We start from the raw sequence: 21,094 nt of genomic DNA on the forward strand, positions 1-21,094 counted from the left end.
CTTTTAGTATAATGTAACTGAAATCTTTGCTGGAGGAATATGTCTGGTAATCGTGTTGCTCCTCATCGGTGGCAAACAGATTTACCTCCTCACTGACAGTACGTAATAAAAGCAGCACCGTTAGTTACTCAGTTTTGCTTCTACGACATTAAAATGTAGAGAAAATCAGGTTCATTTAAATTTCTGTTACATATTTTTACTAGCGTTCTCTAAGGTAATTGTTATTATGAAAAGAAATGTCATTACACACTAATATGCAAAGTAACCTCAAATTAGTAAATATATACATGCAAATACATAAATATCTAACTGCGCTGGGAAATCTGCCAAGTAGTTGTTAAATATGAAATGTACTTACTATTTTTTCAATCAAACTGCTTTGCTCTGCTGCCTGTTGCCAGCCAGGCTCCAGCTGGGTCTGGACTGTGTGGTTACCGTTTTGAGAGGCAATAAAGCCTTTCAAATATAGTCAGAGACACCTAACCCACTGCTTTTTCCCTGTGGCCCTTGGGGGGTAGGTTTCCCTGACATGCACTTTGGCCTTGAACTGTAATAGGTTCTGGAAAAGGGACTACCAGAGATGAAGCATTGAAGCCTGGTAATCCCCTCCCTCAAAACCGGAATTTCAGCCTTACGAGCACACCGGGGTGCTTTTGACTGCTCTTATTAAAACAGGAGTCTCACGGAAAGTGACCTAGAAGTGAACTGACTTCAATGTAGCTTTGTTGTGCGTCTAGACGACTGATCTTCACCGCAGCGTTTACGCCTGAAGAGGTAAGATAGAATTTTTTGAGCCACTTACATTTGTTATACATGTTTAACAATTTCAGTAATAATCAACCAGTATATTATATCTTAGAAACAATGTTCTCTTGACATCACCAAGACCACCCATTAGGCAAGTCCTGATTGGCCATGTCATTCCCATATAATTCCATTGTCTTTTCCAACTGAAAAATAGTAGTTAAATAGTGGCATTAATTTTAACTATGTTATAAGTGACTTCTCTTTGAAACTGAGAGGTGTCATCCTGCACGGTTATGTTGTACCCCAGGGTGCAACAGATGACCCTCTAAACTTGGATGGATGTCTGACCCTGCAAAAATATGTCCAGAGGGGTAATACAAGAAGACAGCACATAAATTATTGACAGAAATCTGAACAAGTGTCCTTGTTACTTAAGTTGCTATGTCTCACATGGTATCTTGTACCTTTAGGGTTAATATATTATGTAAAACAGCATTTTCTTTTAGGTGGCAATAACAAAGCAACATAGTTTGATTAAAAGAAAAAACGTTTTATAATTAAAGTGGGAAATATTTATTTACACCAAACCCACACAAAGCTACATAAGAATGGTATCCTACAAAAAAACAGTTTCATGTGATTTCTGTTCTAGAGAGAAATGTAGCAGTAGAGAAAAGTTATAGTGATCAGTCATTACACAAACTCAGAATCCAGAGAAGAAGAAATAAAAAGACAGAAGCAGGCTATGGCTGTATGATGTGTTATTAAATTGCACTTCAGAAAAGCTATACAATGCTACACTATAAATTCTTTGCTGTTAAACACGTAGATTATCACACTGTGCTGTTTCTAATTGAGTTGTAAATGCAAAGTTGCACGCAGTTGTTTAATCTTTTCTTTTATTGAGATTGTATGATGAAAATTGAAACCAACAAGACATCTTAGTGATTTGAGACATTTGGATGTGAAAGAGTACCTTAGAGACTCAGATGAATGCTGTTGTTCTGTTAATTAGATGCAAAACATGAGATGATGTCGATAACTAAAATATGCATATTATCTGTAAACCAACAAAGACTTGGATTCTGTTGGAGTTTCAGAACAGCTCGGCAATCTTCATCACGTCCATTTATTCTGGAAGAAACACACACACAGCAGTGATTAGTTTAAAATGACCTTTTTTTTGTAAATAACATTATCATCAAAATACAGATGTGTTGTATTAACCTCTGACTGTCAGTTTAGTCGTGCACTCTGCTCTGCCCATGGAGTTTTCAGCGACAATCTTGTACTCGCCGGTATCTTTAGGTCCGACCATCAGTATGAGCATAGAGCACACTCCACAGGTGTTGGAGATGAAGTAGTTAGTGTTGGTATTCAGGCTGATATTGTTGCGAAACCATGTCACATGTGGTGTTGGGTCCCCTTTTACTGCACAGCTCATGTAGCATTCATAGCCTTGTGGAGCCGTATGCATTTTCAGAGGGACAATGAACTTAGGAGGACACTGGAGGTCACAGGGCTTTGAGTCCGGCAATTTCACGGTGAACTTCTCTGGAAAACAAAAATAAACAAATACATGTTTCATTGAGTATTTACTGTGTGGGTGCTTCTATGAAACTGGTCCCCTAAAAACAGGACATGGGGGCTAAAAATTCAAACCAGATGTAGACTAATGTTATGAAGCAAGTTTGGAAGCACTTCGGGTCCATTTTAAAAATAAATACTTACTGAGATAAAACAAACTAGTTTTCAGATAAAACACATTTTTAGATTATTTTACATTATATTTAATACAAAATCTGCATGTAACACAGTCAAAAGGACACGAAAATTACGGGTTACTGTTTTTTTTTTTTTTTTTAAATATCTCTTTATTCTCACAGGTACATTTGGGAATTGAACTAATTTTGCAAGGCAAAACGATGTTGCAAAATCATTTGTGATTTGTATGCGTTTAACTGGGCAGGTTCTGTATGTAACTCAAGTGGACTTGATGGGTTACATACAAAACGTGGAATGAGACTGCCAATTCATGAAAAACCCACATGTCTGGATTAGAAAAACCACTGGGATCTTCGAATTTAACAGTGTCTGCATTTATAGCGCCATATAAGACCATTTACAGCCATGTTTTCAAAATAAAACGCATACACTTAGGTAGTTTTTCATGTCCCAGTTTTGGTCATATTTTCGTCCCCAATATTTTATTAAAAATTCATTAATTTTGGGATGGCTCAGAGTATTTTTTTTTTTGCATTTATCTGAGGTCATCATTAGGTACATCCTGGGGGGAAATATGTCTAAATTTCTCTTTTATTATTGGGTCTAAAAAGCTGGCAAAGTGCCAGGTACCAAAATGTACCCAGTTTCATAGAAGCATCCATATCCATCTAATAGGTGAACATGTGTCAGTATCAATCTGATGGTGGATCCACAAGTGCAGTATGATTGCAGATATGGGGTTCTGTGCATTAGACGGTCAATATATAATGGAGGGACTTTTTGAGTTACTTTTACTGGGTTAACATAGTTGACATGTATAGTTAATATTTTTGCTTTTTTCAGGCGTAAAATCAACATAATCATAACACCACATGGCATTTTTATGGAAAGATTCTTCTAAATATCATACATACAATTGAGTAAAACTGAAATAGAAAGTTATTTATAAAGATATTGTAGTAACACTGACATAAGAGTGTGATAAATGCACACTTGAGTCACACACTACTTTATATTAAATAACTAAAAAAAGAGGGGAAAGAACATATCTTGGCATCTTGCCAGTGTTTTCTTCAGGAGGAAATAACACCATATGGAGCAGGTCATGTGATTTGGAATTAACACACTTCCTTGTGAGGTGTTTCTGTAATAGGTAACTTTTACACAGATACAATTTGTTATTTTCCATATAAAATTTGATATATTGCCAGAAAAGAAATCTGTTATGATTATCTCAACTTAATTAAAAGAACAAAATCAAAACAATTTTTGAATAAGCTCATTTTATCATTATTTAGCTAATTAGAAGGTGGTTGTTACTAAATTTGGACAGTTATTTAGTTGACATTTGAGTATATCTAGTCATTTATTAATATGTATTAATCATTTATTAATAAGTGATTGTTTCTGTAATTAAATAATTATGGAATTTTTAAAGACATGATCATAATGGACATAAAAAACTTTTTTTTTTGTTTTGTTTTTTAATTAAGATGTATGCAAAATATATCCCATGGACTTCAAACGTCCCTCAATTATATATTGACTCAGACGTTTTCATTAAGTAGTCAGCTGAATTTTATGAATTATGTATTTTTTAAAAATCTAATCAAAAGCAAAAATGTTGACTGAATGAAATGACTACAGAAATTAAATACTACAACTACTACTAAGTAGCAAAACATCCTAAAACTAAGTTTAGCTTTGCGAAAATATAGAATTGTTTTATGCCAATTCTTGCCACAAGTAAAGTTATTCATGGAACAGAAATAATGTAAATTATTAAATTAGTTCATTGCAATTTATACATACTTTTACTTCGTAAATATTTTAAAGTCTATGAGGCATATGATTTATCTAAGTAAAAAAAATATTGTTCAAACTAGGACTCAAATTAAAAGAAGTCAACTTTACTACCAATACGTTTTTTTTAACACTGGTTTGCAGACAATATTTTTTCTTCTATCAATGTCAATGCTACAACAAAAGCACAATTAATTTAAGCTCATTTGCATTTCACTACAGTCAAAGTAGCTGTTCAGGTTAGTCACATTTTCATAATATGATTTATACTTTTTTAACTCTAAACCATAGAGAAAGGTCTTTGGTTTTTAGATTATTATGCTGTTCTTTTTTACTACTCTGGCCCCTTTGAGACCATATTGTGCTGAATATGGCCCCTGCACTTAAATGAGTTTGACACTCCTGATCTGGTGATACTGGTCTATAATATGAAACCACATTGGGTGATTGTTAGTATGGCACATACCTTTTTTGCTGGTAACAAACCACTTTGGTGATTCAGACGGTTTGGACGACCCCATGTCATTCTTTGCGTAGACACGGAACTGGTATTCCCGGCCTGGCATTATGTTGCAGGCTGTGAATTTGTTGTTGAAGATTCGATCGGCCACAGTGTGCCATGTTCTTTTGACTGAATCGCGTTTAGTCACCATGTAGTGCAGCCTGTCATCACGTTTCTCATCTGGAGATGCGGCCCATGAAATAGTCACTGTGCCAGGTACATTTTCATCCAGCTCCACAGGACCTGGTGGCCTGGGCTCGTCTAGAGTTTAAAAACAAAATAGTTTTTCCTTTACTTATATGGAGTAGGTGTCAGTTGTTTTGAGCTAGACATTTTACCAAACTAACCTGTGACTCTAATTTCAATGCTGACTGTTTCTTGGCCAACAATATTCTTGACAATGATGGTGTAAATTCCGGTATCTGTGCGCTCGGCAGAAGGAATCAGCAGCTGGGACTGGCCTTCTGCATTGCTGATGTTCACTTTTTTAGACACTGGCACTCCATCCTTCAGCCAGGTGATCTCAGGCCACGGAGAGGCCTGCAAAGAACAGATGATTTAATCTCCTAAAAGGACAAAATATAGTTGATTATGACTGGGTTGTTATCAAGGTTATAATAGTTTTGGATTTTTCATTATAGTTTAGTTTTATTTAGTTTTGACTTTTTTTTTCTCTAATTCAGTTAGTTTTAATTTGTTTTTAGAGCAGGTTTGCTAGTTTTCATTAGTTTTCATTTTTTTCTAAATGCTTAGTTTTAGTATTAATTTTAGTTTTTTCATATCTTTAATCTTCTTCGCCGTTGTATTCAAATAAATCCCATACAGGACTCTGCTTTCTCCCAACTTCAGTCTCCACGTTTCCAGGTAGAGTGGGGACAAGAAGATGACTAAACGACAAGTGACGAGAAGTGACAGATCGTGAAGTACCGTACGGTGCCGCTAGCTAAAATTGCTAGAGCGAAATATAACGATTTCATATCAATCCGACATTGACAAAGACGGAAACAAAGGGAATTTTCTCCATAGTTGTTATACGTTTTAGTTTTGTAAGCACACAATACAGTTTCAGTTAGTTACTGTTTTTTTTTTCTTTTAATTATAATTTTTATTTATTTCAGTTAATGAAAATGTTTTTTCAATTCTAGTTTTCGTCATTTCGTTAGTTTTTGTTAATGATAATAACCTCGGTTGTTATTTGAACAGATCATCTAACTCAGTGGTTCTCAACTGACCCACTTTGGGACCCATTATCACCCCTCAATAACCCAAACTGCTAAAAGTTAAACTTCTCAAATTTATTTAATGCAAAGATGGTGCATTTAAACCTGAGCTAATACAGAGTATCACAGTATGCCAACACAAAAGACATGTTTAATGATAAACAAAAATGCCCATCAGGTGGTGATGGTAAAGATGGAAATAGTCCCTTTAACACTAATTTAAGTAGATTTTAACCAAAACTAAAAAGTGTACTCAGTTCAAAATTAAAAGTGTATTCAGTCACTTATTCAAGCATTAATCATAAACCTGACATAGGGTCAAAACATGGTATTCGAAATCTCTCTGACAGGACATTTTACAGACAATTTCATAGATTAGTATTGCTAAATAACCCACATTTTTACTTTTAAATTTCATTTTTGCTTTAGTTGGACCATAAGGTATTATCCAAAACAAGGGGCTACTTTATATTGAAATAAATGTCGGAATGGCAATCAATTAAAGTTTGCTCTCTGAGGGGACATTACTTTGTTTTGACCCTATAGCAAAAAAAGAACATTTCAGTAACAGGCATTTTTAACACACTTGGTGTTTTCATGCAAAATGAATTCAATTTAAGTACAACTAGTGTTTCTTAGCATTATTTTTTGCTCAGACAAAGACCCACTGAAAACGGGTTTGTGACCCACTTTTGGGTCACGACCCACCAGAGAAGAGTTCTTTGAGGATCACTGATCTAACTTACCTCAAAGTTGATGTTGAACCGTGCAGAATTTCCTGCTCTCACAATCATGAAACTCTTGAGTTTGGCATCTGTAAATCTTGGTCTCACTGGAGGAGAAGCAGCGTGTAGATTTAGTTATTTTTTATTGTCATACGGTTAGTGTTCCTGCTTTACAAGATGTATCAATTAGTTTTCTTGATGATGTAGAGAAGAATGTGCGATACAAATCAATGTGACATGGATCTTTAACTGTTAATGAGTGTATTTATATGCATGTTTTGTCTTGATAATCATCTGCAACTTGGAGCTGATTAGGTCTTGAGTTCTGAAATTACTTAGAACTGAAAAATGCATTTGGGTTTAATTAAGTCAAAATTTTAACAATGTGTCAACTGTCTTTCTAAGCCACATGTATTTGTAATGAAGTCAAGTCCCTTGAGAAGAAATCTAAAAATCTAGAACTTGCAGCTTTGACTTATCGGCATGATCACTTTTTTATGACATAATTATTTTGATATTTGCACAGAGATAACCTTTCAGTAGCCTTTCCATAGCCTTACCAGGTGGAGGCATAGCCAGGATGTAATTATCCAGTTCTTGCGGCATTCCCTGTCCACCATCATTAGTAGCAATGACTCTCACCCAGTACATGGCCATTGACTTCATGCCTTTCACTGTATAGGATGTCATTGTTATTGCATTTGCATTGCAGCGATCCCATTCTGGGTTTTCCGCAGGCCTAATCTCCACAAAATATCCCTTGGCTTCATCCTGTTCGCCCTCGATGTCTTTGGGCTTGGTCCAAGACAGGGACAGGGTGGTGTAGGTGGAGTCTGTCACTTTTAAGTCTATGACTTTACCAGGAGGCTCTGCAACACATAATTCATATTTAGTGCCACAGTTTGTAGGTTGTATGAAATATTTCAGTGAAAATGTAATGGCTGTCATTGGATTTATTTTTGATCACCTACTTTTTGGATCTCTAGCAAACACAAATTCAGACGGTGTGCTGAATTCACCCGCTCCGGAGTTATTGATTGCAGCAACTCTGAACTCATACTCCATCCCCTCGACCACATCTTTGCAAGCAAATCCCTTAGCTATATGGGAAAAAGTAAACACAGATTATGATAATTACATCCATAAACCAGTAGACCTGTACCATTTTAACAGCCTTTAGGAAAATGGGTAAAAAGCAGAGGTACTTCTTATCATTTCTTCAGGTGGGTTGACTGCACCCCACAGATTGCTGCCCTTCTTGCGCTTCTCAAGGTTGTATCCCAGAATATTGGTTCCTCCAGTGTTGGCAGGAGGAGCCCAAGTGAGGTTGATGCAGTCCTTGAAGGCAGTGACAACCTTTGGTGCAGATGGTGGCCCAGGGTAAGCTGTGTACAAAAGAAATGTTGGTCACTTTCTAGTCAGTGGGTAGAATTTTGGTGTTTTTCTATTTGAAAACTTTGTGTTGTGAGACTGAAATACAATGATATCCCTTCTCTACATGACAAGACAGTGCTTCCCCTTAAATTCTAAGATGTTCTCTGAGGCTTAGTGACGTACTGTACTGTGACAGGACGAGTTAATCTCAGTACTTCTGCATTGTGCTGTTTACTCCCCTCTAGCATTTTGTTCTTAAGTGATGATAGAACACTTCATTAGATAAATGAAGCCATAAATAGCACTTGAAGCTGGCTGTGTAACAGTTACAGGAGAAATGACAAGATGTCTTTACTTTATTTAATGCTGAGTTTAAATAAAGCTTTCTGCTTTGCAAAGTCACAGACCAGACTCCTGTATTACAATATTGACTTAAAGTGTTATTCTTGAAATGCAGAAGTGACTGGGTTTTTATTTTTAAGATACCTTTTGTGCCTGCTTGAATATCCTCTGTCTCCATCAGCTCACTGATGCCCATTTCAGTCTCCACTCTGATGCGATAGCAGTACCTCCTGCCGTGGTCTACATCACTGTCCCTGTATTTGGCCTCGGGACCAATTGGGCCCACCTTCTTCCAGGTATTGCGGCCGACTTGGTTTCTCTCAAGGATGTAATTGGCAATCTTGCAACCGCCACTGTCTTTGGGGGGTCTCCACTTGAAATCAATTACTGAGGAGGAGGCCTCAACAATCTCCAGAGGTCCCATCGGAGGGGTGGGTTTATCTGTCAAACAATACAAGACCATAAACTTGTAACCTGATGTTGAAAATTGATCATTAAAGCAGTTAATTTGTATGTGACTGCTTCAGTGATTATCATTGCTATATTGTCCTGAGACCCAGGAAAGTAAAAGTTTTGGCTTTTTTTACATTATATAATTGTTGTGAAATGGCATAATACAACAGAGGTGTTTTTTTTTTTCCACATGCATTTTTTTATTTTTATCTTTCTTTTATGGAATGTCCTTTTCAGTGGACAGTGTTTTTTTTTCCTATTTATTTATTTTTTATAACTAAAGCTGTAAAACTCTTGTCCCCTACAGAGCACACAAATGCAGTGCTGGGTCTCAAGAGGATATAAAAGTCCTTTTAATACATACCCATCACAACAAGTTGGGTGACAGCTTCCATTGCGCCAAACTCATTTTTGAGTTTTATCTTGACTTCACCACTGTCTTTGCGTTGCAGCTTGGACAAAAGTAAACGGGTGGATCCATCTTCTCCTAGCTCAATCTTAATATTTGAGTCATCTGAAAGCTCTTCACCCTCCAGGTACCACTGAACTTTGATGGGCTGCCGTCCGATATAGGAGAGTTTAAAGGTAGCTTTCTGTCCTTTTTTCACCGACACTGGTGTTTTAAATGCTTCCAGCTCTTCTGACTCAAATCTGGGTGGATCTGAAAGAGAAAAATATCATAGTTTCATGTCATTTGGGTGCCATTGAAATCAGTTTGACACTGATAAGCAATACAAGAAAAGATATTTATATCATTATACTATTTAAAAAATGTATACCTTCCACAACAATCAAGGACTCTGTCTTCCGTCCATCTGCCTCAAATTTATATTTGCCAGCAGATGTCTCATCAACTTTATGAATTTTCAATCTGTGGAAACTTCCATCTTTGGAAATAGTTATCCCATCAGATGATTTAATCTGGAAAACACAGACATATCCCTGTAACACTTAAAAGAATCTCATCTACGTATTGCTCCAAAGCACACTATAATATATATATTAACATCCAAAGTTCCTATTTCGAATTATCATTATTATAAAAACAAGACTTATGGTAGTGAATGTTCATGTAAAGGCTGGGTTTTACCTCCTCTCCATCTTTGTACCAGATTCCCTCACAGTCTTCACTGCTCAGTTTACACTCCAGCTCTGCTGCTTCTCCCATAATGGCTTTGCAGTCAGAGAGTCCAGCATGAAAGTGAACCCCTGGGTCTGGAGATTTATCAACCAGTTAGTTAACAAATGTGCAGCCCACATCTGCATTTAAGTTGAGGTTTAGTAGTTTAAAGTTTTGCCAAATGTGTATCAACAATTACAGTGAGTTCATGCATCCATATGGATGAATGCATAGTCTACACACTTGTTCATAATCCAGGTGTGTACACACTTACCTCAATATCAAGTCAGACACCACAGAGTTACATCTTTTTGCATTTTTGTTGATATCATGTATTTTATCATTGAATAAAATACATGTCAAATGCAGATTTCTAAGTGAAATTATATTGGAAGAGTCTATATAATCCAAATCTTAAACGGACTGTAAGAAGAGCATGTTTTGAATTAATGTGAAACTTGGCGTAGTCTTCTTTCAAAATATGTTGCTTGATTGTCTTGCGTGGGTCATGACCTTCATCATTTGCATTTGCAGAGTTGAAATCTTGGTACATCTTTTAAGAGTGTCATCACTGAAGCATTCATGTGCCTCTGCTCAGGTAGTTTCTCTTGACACAGAACATATAAAATATACATTTTTCCACTCTGGACTGATAGTTCTTTGGTCAGTGGAAGAAATGCATATATTTCCTATTTGACGCAAAGTCTTCATTGTGCAGATTGATTAGATGCATGGTCATCCTCCGAGGTCAGCTTGAGTTGGCTTCCATCTTCAAATTATTTAAGAATTTGTCCACACATACGTGTTGCAGTTGTATGAAGAACTTATTCGTTTCTGCAGTTGCTCATTTAAATTGTAAACCTCAATGCACCGACTCATCCTGAATTAACATTTAAAAGGCAAGCAAGATTGTTAACACAGAGCACGAATAACTCATAAGCTTAAGCACAAAGTCTGCAAACACGATACATCAGAGACAAAGGTGGACACAATGATGTTTAACAGTTTGTTGCCTGCTGATATCCAACCTGTGGGTCATAGGAATTAAATTACATAAACAGTCCTGTTACAGTATTATAGAATATAGTACAGTATATGCAGATATATGACTTGTGTTTACTTCATTTAAAGAAGCAACTATATCATGTTCTACAAAAACCATTAGTGTGTCACAAATTGATTAGCATTTATTAAATACACTCTCAAGGTTAAATCCACTCTTTGTGACCGCTCTTAAAGGCGATTTATCCAATTAGATATCAAATGTAGTAATCTACTCAGTGGTCACACGCTGCAAAACCACCGCAAAAGCCATTTGCTCATCAAATGCCTTTGTTCAGTGACAGTGCTTCCCATGCAGCAATTAATACAGTGCCTGTAATCTTACCACTAACAGTCTCCACGATCAATGGGCCTTGCCGTGCACGGCCTGAATGCTTGCCAGCTGCTGCTGGCTCATCACCGTCTGCAGCCTCACCATTTTCAGCAGATTCATCACTGCCTGCTGGCACGGTGCCATTATCACCACTGGCACCTCTCTCTTCTCTGTTTTTTGCTTTTCAGTTTTAGAGGATATCATCGTAATTACCATCAGTCCAATGTTTCTCATTTGCTGTTGGATATGCCTTACAAATAACATTAATGAAAACAGCAACAGTAACAATTAAAATGTCAACATGGAGCAGAAAAATAAGATCAGCAGCAACAAGATGACTATCAAGAAGTAGAGGGTACTGGAAAAGCTTGTATTCAACTCTACCCCAGATCATTTTCATAATGATGCTATTATGAACAATGATGCTGGCTTGATTAACTCATTGTGCTACATGATGCCAATATAAAGTACAGCATCATGATATTGTCACATTCTCAAGAAGTGAATGTATTTTCAACACAGATTTGTTGGTATTCTGTCATTTGTGAATACCAAACCTTTTCCCTTTTTACCCTCTGCACAACACTCATACATCAGTCAAACACAGTTGTCATGGAGACATGACAGCAAACATAGATAGCACACATGTAACAGAAATAACACAAATATAGTTCATATCTATATTAAACAAAGCAAAGGATTCAATAGAAGTTGAATAGCATATAAATGGCTACAGCTGTATTATTTCAATTGAAAAAAAAAAAAAAAATGGACATACAGACAGGTGACACATTTCAGGGAAAACCAACAGACAGTGCTTTAATAAGGTTTTCCCCAACATTAAACACAGGTACATACAGGTTAATTTTCCTGTTGGCGTGTTTGACCAGTACTGATGAAGATCTGGAGTTGGTCCCCAAGCACCTCCAATGGCAGCTCACTGCTCCTAATGTCTGCTCGGTGCTAATGCTAATTGCTAATGCCAGTGCTAGGTACTGTGTATGTATTAGGATGCAGAGACTGAATTTCCCTATGGGGATAATAGCACTTTATTATAACCTTTTATCCTTTAACCTTCCACGAGGTGTCTGCCAGTGGCTGCCAGCCAACAGCTTCATTACTCCTATGCTGTCACATTGATCCAGAATGTCCTATGTGTTCAGTTAGGTGAAGATCTGGAAACTGTGAGGAACACAGGATATGTTTGACATGATTTTCAAGCCATTGATTGACTCTTCATGTCCTATAGATGGAGATATAGTCATCCTGAATTAAACCCTGCCCATCAGGTTTTTCCTTTAATTTGTGTCCAGTTGTATAAAAATTCATAGCCACATAACATCATGTATTATTTATTGCCACTGGCTGAATTGCTGTGACTAATTTATTAAGTAATTAATAAATGAATACTTTGAGCTCATGGTTTAGAATTTATTTCATTGATTTTTTATTTTGTATTTTTTTAAGTAGTGTACAAACATGTGATCAGCCAACTTTTCTGTGCATCCTACCTTTACTGTCCTGTGCTGTACTTCTGTACTTTAATATTGGCTTGAAATCAGTGACAGGACCAGTGTGATTTGTAATTTCAGATCATCATCTTACAGTTTATAGCAGTTTATAGCTTTGTGAAGCACCAGTGTTATATGCATTTGTTAATGTAGCTGCCTCTACGTTAGAGAGTCTTTCAGTTAGAAAGTTTTTAGAGCTTTCTACTTTTGTAATGCCAAAGTCATTTTGATCCCAAAATGACTTCACTAGTCAGTGCATGATCTACCACATGCAGCCTTTGATATCTCTTACCAACAACAGGTTCTTCAACCTCCACAACTTTCTTTTTGGAGCGCTTTCCTTTTTTCCCAGACTTTTCGCCTTGTAGATTTGCAGTTTCCCCATCAATATCATCTCCTATTAGTGATAATCAGCAGCAACTTCACACAAATGCCAGACATATTTAATGCCCCATAATATATATTTTTTAATGATTACTCAACCACTGCTCCTTAAGCTGCATTCACTTAATTAATTCTCTGAAAAAGTAGGGATTTATTTAATTATCAATAAATAATATATATATTTTCAGCACAGAATAATTATACATATTTTATAGACCTTAAATGAAGAAATAGTTTTTGAAGTGGTAATGAAAATTTATGAAAGACATCAGGACATCAAGGGAACAGCACGAAGACTAATGAGAGACAAATGTTAAAGCAGACAAAAACATTACTGACACTTTACAAAGATACTGTAGTAAATATTATATGGAAATTCAATTTGGGAAATGATGCATTAATGTAAAATCTATCAGTCAATATTATAGAATAGGTTAATTTCTTACCTATTACTGTATCAGGAACCAGTGGACCATCTCTGACACGCTTCTTGCGTTTCCCACCTTCTCCACCTTCCTCTCCTTCTCCTTCTCCTTCTCCTTCTCCATTTCTCCTTCTCCTTTTCCCCCTTCTCCCCCTTCTCCTCCTTCACCCTCTCCCTCCAGTTCTTCATCAGAATCTTCAAATGGGGAGTCTTCCTCTTCTCCCAGTTCTCCATCTCCACCTTCACCTCCACCTTTACCTCCAGCTCCACCTCCTGCGCCTGCGCCTGCTCCACCTCCTGCACCTGCTCCACCTTCACCTCCACCTGCACCATCTGCACCACCACCAGCGCCACTGGCTTTTCCCCCATCAGCTCCATCACCCCCAGCACCACCATCACCCCCAGCACCACCAGCTGCAGCCTTCTTCTTCTTTGCAGCTGCCTCCCTTTTAGCTGCAATTGCAGCGTCTTTTTTGGCCTTGGCAGCTGCCTTCGCTGCAGCCTTAGCGGCAGCTTTGGCCTCCTCGGCTGCCTTTTTAGCTGCCTCTGCCTCTGCTCTGGCAGCTGCGTCTGCAGCGTCCTTCTCTGCTTGAGCCTTTTTGGCAAGTTCCATTTTTTCGTCCATTTCTTTCTGATATCTTTCTTGCTGTTCCTTAGCTATTTTCAACAGGTCTTCATCATTTCCACCTCCAGCCATTGTAGTCTTCCGAACACCCTTCTTACCCTTCGGATCCTTGTCAGCTAAAATATTGTGAAATACAGTAGCATTGATCATCTTATGCTGAATGTTACATTTAGAATTCAATGATATGGTATTTGAAAAACAATTTCCATTACATTTTTTGACTTTACAGATTTTGTTGGTATTAATATAGAATGGTACTCCTTAGACATAAAAATTAAGGGAAAAAATATATTTTCTCACCTTCAACTATAAGCCAGGCATTACAGGATTTGATTCCTGCCACAGCAGCATAGATACCAGCATCCAAAGGCATACAGTCCCGCACAATCAGCTTGTGGATAAGCTTATCTTCAGAGACACTAATTTCAAATTTCTCACTTGCTGTCAATGGAGCACTTTTCCCACACCATTTGAGTCCTTCAAAAGGAGCAGTCAGGACACACTGAAACATGGCATCTCCTCGTTCTTCAGCCTTGACTTCTTGTATTTTGACAGCAAAGTCAACTTCAGGAACTGCAGGTTCACAAAACACAATGGAGGAAAAAATACAGTTCATTTATATCACATCAGTACAGCCCCTTCATTTTGTGTGTATTTTGTTCAGTAACATGACTCATATGCTTCTGCTTAAGTGTTATATCTAAATATCACCTGGTAGAAATGTATTGTGTCAAGCAGCATTTGGATATACAGTATTGTGATGGCAATAATACATCATAACAACTCAGCATTTGGTACACAAATAAATAACTGTCGACTCACCTTTAAAATTTGTTGAGAATACATTGACACCCTCAACATCCACAGAGTAAAGTCCAGCATCATTTGATCCCAGGTTTTTAATAGTAAACACATATTTCTTTCCAACTTGTTTTAGATTATGTTTCATCCCTTCACTGTCTTCTTTGGTGAATGGAACCATGACGCCATCCTACATTTTTTACACACAGATGCAACCATTTTTGTCATAGTTACTGAAGAAGCAGCAGCAACACAACATTAATGGAGGTGAGAGTTACTGAGTTGCATTACCTTGTACAAAAAAATCTTACTGGCGGGATCCTTGAGGTCCATGTCCAACTCAATTGTTGCACAGTCATCGTCACTGACTTCAATATGCTTCAGTGAACTAATGTGTGAAACAAACTACAGCAGAGAGATGTAGAAAACAGATGCAACACTGTTAAAAGAAGCTACCAGTGAAACCTGTCGAGAAATTAGAGACAAAGACAATTAAAATAAAATAATATATGATGTAGAGGCCCACATACCTCTGCAATCTCCTCCTCCCTCTCCCTCTTCATTTCAGTAAGTTTCTTAAGCATGCCTCGGAAATCTGTGATACCATACTCTACACAGATGCTCTCATAGTCTTTCTTCTCTGCACTAAGGAGAATTTCCCAGACTTTCTCCTCTTGTTCTATTGGCTTTTGCTCCCGTGTGCCGTCTGGATTACTGTAGAAATAAAAACATTATGTCATAAACTCCTTGAATCATCATGGATTATCATCATTATGCCCAAAAAACACAAGACTTCAAATATACAATATATCTCTTACCGTTTTTTAAGTTTTTTTCTTAATTCTGCTGTATCTAAAGGAGGTATGATTGAAAAAAAAAAATTAGTCTCTCACTGAATGCAATGACATATAATCTTTCATGTACTTATCTTGCATCCTGCTGTCTGTTTCACTGAAAGTGCTCCTTTCATTGTAATGTGTGTTTATGTATCTAACTGATGCTTCACATAGTGTTTTTGTAAGTGTCAGCTTATAGTGAGTTGTCATTTTTTATACTCTGGGTCAAAGAATTTGACACGCTGATTTTTCTATTCTTTGATGTACTTTGGATTTTCTTTGATTAAAAACAAAGAATATTCAGTGATCTGATCTTTGGTATTAGTGAACCTGGGCACACTTTGGAGGATTTAAGTAACTAAAAATGGCTTTCATGGTTTTCATTGTTAAAGCATCAATATGACAAGTGTTCCTTGACAGACAGATTTTTTCAAATAATTCCAACTAATCAACAAAATGGCATGCTGTCATGAAAATGTATGAGCTACTTTTAAGCCCAGAATCTTTTTTACCTCTCCACGATTTGATTGCTTAGATGAATACCATAAGCTAGGGCTGGGCAGTATAGCAAAAACAGGCTGATTTTAGTAGTAGCGCTGTTTAGTTTGAGAAAGTTGTGAGAGAGCCAGGATTTAATTTCTTGTAAGCAAACAGAAATGTAAGGAGGTGGTTGTATGGAAATAGGACTGTAGGATTGATAGAACTGGGTGTCATCCATGAAGCAATTAACTTGAACACTGTGTTTTCTTAAGATATGGCCAAGGGAGTGTACATAAAATATAAAAAGAATGGGTCCCAGGACAGAGCCATGGGGAATACCTCTAGTAACTGGAGATAAATGGGATATGAGATTGCTGAATAAACTGAGTACAGCCATGAATTGATAATACCAACTGAAGTTAAACAGTCAAAAGGATGCTATGAGAAATGTTATCAAAGCAGCATTCAAGTAAAGGATGATGAGTAGAGTTTAGAGACCAGAATCAGCAGCTATGAGCAGGTCATTTGTGATTTTTCACTAAATCAGTTTCTGTATGGTGTAGTGGAAGCCAGACTGAAATTGCTCCAGAAAGATTATCATCAGTCAGCTGCTTGTGAACCTGTAAATTGTTGAGGTTGGCACCTTGGTTCTTGGCTACTCGAGTTATTGCTGCAGTTTTGGAGGAGGAGCAGGACCAGAAATGAGGGAGGAATGTGTGATATTTCTTATAAAAGGAGATTATGAAGGCGGACAGGCAGTAGGCAAGAAGTAGGTAGGAAAGAAGATCAAGTCAGCAGGTAGATGGTTTAGATTTCAGAATGTGAGTGGATATTTCAGCACCAGTTGGGAATGTAAATCTAGATAAAGCAGAGCGGAGGGGGACATGGGGAGGCTGTAGAAGTTCACAGTTGTCAGTGGTATTCAAGGAAGGCAACTTCTAGTGAATACTTTGAATTTTACCATTAAAAGGACATACAAATGGGAAAAAAATCACAAAACTTACACCCCTAGAAAAGTATCTGGTAGTTTCAAACTGGAGATGGAGAAAAGAAAATAATTTCTAAATTGTATAATATTTTCTTATTTATGAATCAAAATAACTCCTCGCAGATAAGAGGGAGATGGGAAGCAGAGGCAAACGTGGACATATCTGAGGATGATTGGCGCGATGTATGTACAGAGGCACATCTAGTTATAAATTCTAATACATGGATGGAATTCAAATGGAAAATAATCACAACATATTTCAGAACACCAGAAATAGTGTCTAAGATGGGTCCCCCAACATCCCAGTTCACGCTGGAGGAACTGCGGAGCCCATATAACTCATCACACTCACATATTTTGGCTTTGTCCTAAGTTAAGTGTGTTTTGGAGGGAGGTTTTCAACGCCCCGAAGAAGGTTTTTAAAATAAAGATCCCACAAAACTTCACAGTGGCAGTTCTGGGAGTAATACCTGAAGGTCTGGATAGAAAAGCAGATAAATACCTTTTGAATATATTATTCACCGCTGCCTTCAAGTCTGTATCCATCAGTTGGATGAAACCAGAACCTCCCTCATATAATACATGGATTCAAAAAGTTTGGGATATTTACCAGATGGAGCAGATTGCATACTTGCTCAGGCTTCAGAAAACCATATTTACTAAAAGATGGGAACCTATGTTACCTTTGCTGCTGCAATAATATTTATTGGTGATTCAACACTCCATGTTGTTTATCAAGGTGTTGCCATTCTGCCTCTGACGAAGATTTATATCTACAGCCTTTTTTTTTTTTTTTTTTTTCTTTTGGAAGTGAACATTATTTGTTTGCTATAATTGCTATTGTTTTCTCGAATTTTCATCCTGTGTTGCTTGTGGAGGTTTGTGAGAATACAATTGCAGCTGTGTAGGGGAAAAAGAAACTAATTGAACTGTACTTGAATGTATACATTGTATTATACTGAAAAAAGAGAAAATCTAATAAAAACTAAGTTAAAAAAAAAAAAAGACATATAATTGTTACATTGAGCACTTGAATATGAGTGAATATGAGTAGGAGGTAGTTGTAAAACACTGGTAATTATAGAAAACAGGGCTCAAATATTTCTTTCACCTGAGGTTATTAAGTTTGTTCAATAGACTGACCCAGCAATGGAAAGGACATCCGTATTGTGCAGTTTGTGGGTATCATATATGTCGTTGTGAACACCAAGTCCGCTTTTATTATAGACGTATCCATGACGACCACCCTTTTTCTCAACTGGTCATTCCTGTTTATACCAATGGGGAGAATTTGTAAAGGAAACAGTCCATGTTTTCAGATGAGCAAGGGTGTTTAAAAGATTATGAAGTCCCTCATTGTAGTGAAAAAAAACAGTTTATCTGTGGTAACTAAATTGTCCTTAGTGGGGAAATTATTAATTTGATCAGAAAGAGTAGGCCATACATACATGCCATACATAACAGAAAGATATTTACAGAAAATTTTTACAGTAAGCAACGATAAAAGAATCATCACAGTTTTGTAATGTAAGCATTTTTCATGATTTTCTCAAAATAAAACCACTTTTACTCTAATTAATTCAATATATTACCCAGCCTTACCATCAATATCTGTTCACCTTTGTATGTAGATGATTGCACAATTCTCTAAATGTGCAGGATGACTTTTTTTGTTCTTCATCACTAGTTTGTCTTTAAGTGTTATTTGAGACTGACAGGTAAAAACAGGATTTATGTTTAATAGCTTTTTCTATGTCCTGATCCAAGGGCTATCAAACAAAAAGTAGTTTGATGAAAATCAATAAGATATATAGTATGTCTCCTTAGGTGAATATGTGGGCCAGAGTGTCCTGCAGATATAAACGTACCTTCTACCTGAGCCTTCTGAAGCTCCTTCTCCTTAGAGAATCCAACTGTAAACAGGCAGTAAACTTACTTTTAATTACTTTACGACAATTCAACACCAACATGCAAGTGACTGAAGAGGATTTAAAATAAAACTATCATTTAACAAACAAAGCAGCACAGTAAAAAACAGAAGTGTAATATGTGTCTTACCCGCGATAACATTCAACACAACAGTGCAAACTGCCCTTCCATATTCATTTGATGCAAAACACTTGTAAGTGTCAGCGTCCTCTGGAGCTACCTTAGGAAACTGATTAAATAAACCAACAGAGTAAATGATAAATTGTTGTATCTCTGAAAATACTCATTATTTATGGCCTTTCTGCTACCATGTAGCTCACCTCTAGGGTGTGTTCTTGAGTGGCTTGATCATACTTTTGCTGGCAGACATCAGGGTGAAAAACAATTTCTCCATTTGCCCTGCTCCATGTTACAGTCGGTGTGGGGGTGCCCACTATTTTGGCTTTAAAGACTGCATATTTACCTGGAAAAAGATAAAGATAGGATGTCTGTGTTAGTGTCAGATAATCATTTTTACATCAGTAGACATTTATATGATTCTCTGAAGAGCCTTCTGTGTAACTGAGTAATTTAGTAGTGCACATGCTATATTGTGACGGTACAGAATCCTAACAAATTACAGTGTGATAAATGAGTTGCTTCCTTTCTTTTTTTTCCTTTTTTGAGACTTACCTTCTTGAATTGTCAAAGCAATGGGTTTGCGGGTGAAATCTGGAGTTGTCATTCCCTCTGGAAGTTCCTCCCTGAACTGGGTTATCATGACACCAGGCACTTTGGACTTGATCTTGATGCCTAATCAGAGAGAAAATATGTCTGAATGTGTTCAGGACCAGGTAAAGATGAGGTGGATGAGGAGGATGAGGATGAGAATAATGATGATGAAGATGAAGATGAGGGTTATGATGTTGCAAAGACTTGCGTTCTGTCATTACACTCATTGACAAATAATGCCTCAAACCCAGACAAGGGGTTGAGTCAAATATTTTCATTGTAATTTCACATTAAATAATATTCAAAGATGCATATTAAGTGAATTAATGGAGCGTTGTGTCCTATGGGGAAAAAAATTGAATTTAAGATATAGAAATGGCTAAAAAAAAAAGCCAGAGTGACATGTAAAGACATAATAAAAGCCACTGGATTGGTGTCACTCTCTAAAGTAAATAAAGTAAAATACTGTTTTATTTTACTATTACTCTGTTCTACTTTAAACTCTCCCAGTACATAGGTCAGTTAATATTAGTAGTGAGTGTTTAATCCTTATGAGATCATGCGCCCTTGAGTAACTGCGCCATGGCTATAGAGAGTACAAAGCTCATTTAACTCATGGTCAGTGTTGTAATAAATTCCAGTCTGTCTGGCACATTGGAAACATGATGAGATGAGTCTCTGGATTATCATAAATTAGAACGAAGGACCATATCTGTTAAATTTTTAATTTATCTCGTTCTACTTGAAGAAAGATGTTACAATGAAAAGCAATGATTTGTAGAAAGGTATAATTCTTCGTGAGTTTGGTATTTAATCATGTTAGGGGCCAGATCCACAAAAAGTTGATTGCACTGCAATTGGAATTGTCCCATTTTAACCCATAAAGACCCAAACAGCCACTGGTGACCAAAACCATCTACTGATCTAAACTATTTAATACCTGTTGATCCACTAAACCTGTCAATACATGTAAATAACTGGTGTAAAATGTAGTTTGTCGTCTTTTCATGGTCAATAGA

At 36.9% G+C, this 21,094-nt stretch overlaps 1 protein-coding gene across 1 annotated transcript; it reads right to left on the minus strand.

The window, feature by feature from the left end:
• Positions 1-1,317: 1,317 nt before the first annotated feature.
• On the minus strand, positions 1,318-20,152 carry LOC115418924 (immunoglobulin-like and fibronectin type III domain-containing protein 1). Its single transcript, XM_030133477.1, has 21 exons — positions 20,037-20,152; positions 19,685-19,827; positions 19,494-19,593; positions 19,304-19,348; positions 15,950-15,983; positions 15,662-15,845; positions 15,423-15,536; positions 15,153-15,321; positions 14,631-14,903; positions 9,982-10,106; positions 9,671-9,812; positions 9,256-9,552; positions 8,583-8,879; positions 7,928-8,107; positions 7,694-7,822; positions 7,283-7,591; positions 6,744-6,829; positions 5,125-5,317; positions 4,742-5,038; positions 1,975-2,301; positions 1,318-1,881 (listed from the first exon to the last, which is right to left on the minus strand). The coding sequence occupies exons 1-21, from the start codon at positions 20,122-20,124 to the stop codon at positions 1,877-1,879; spliced, it is 3,537 nt and encodes a 1,178-aa protein (XP_029989337.1). The 5' UTR covers positions 20,125-20,152; the 3' UTR covers positions 1,318-1,876.
• Between the last annotated feature and the right edge of the window lie 942 nt (positions 20,153-21,094).

This window comes from Sphaeramia orbicularis, chromosome 5 (assembly GCF_902148855.1).
Source record: "Sphaeramia orbicularis chromosome 5, fSphaOr1.1, whole genome shotgun sequence".
NCBI classification, from domain to species: domain Eukaryota; kingdom Metazoa; phylum Chordata; class Actinopteri; order Kurtiformes; family Apogonidae; genus Sphaeramia; species Sphaeramia orbicularis.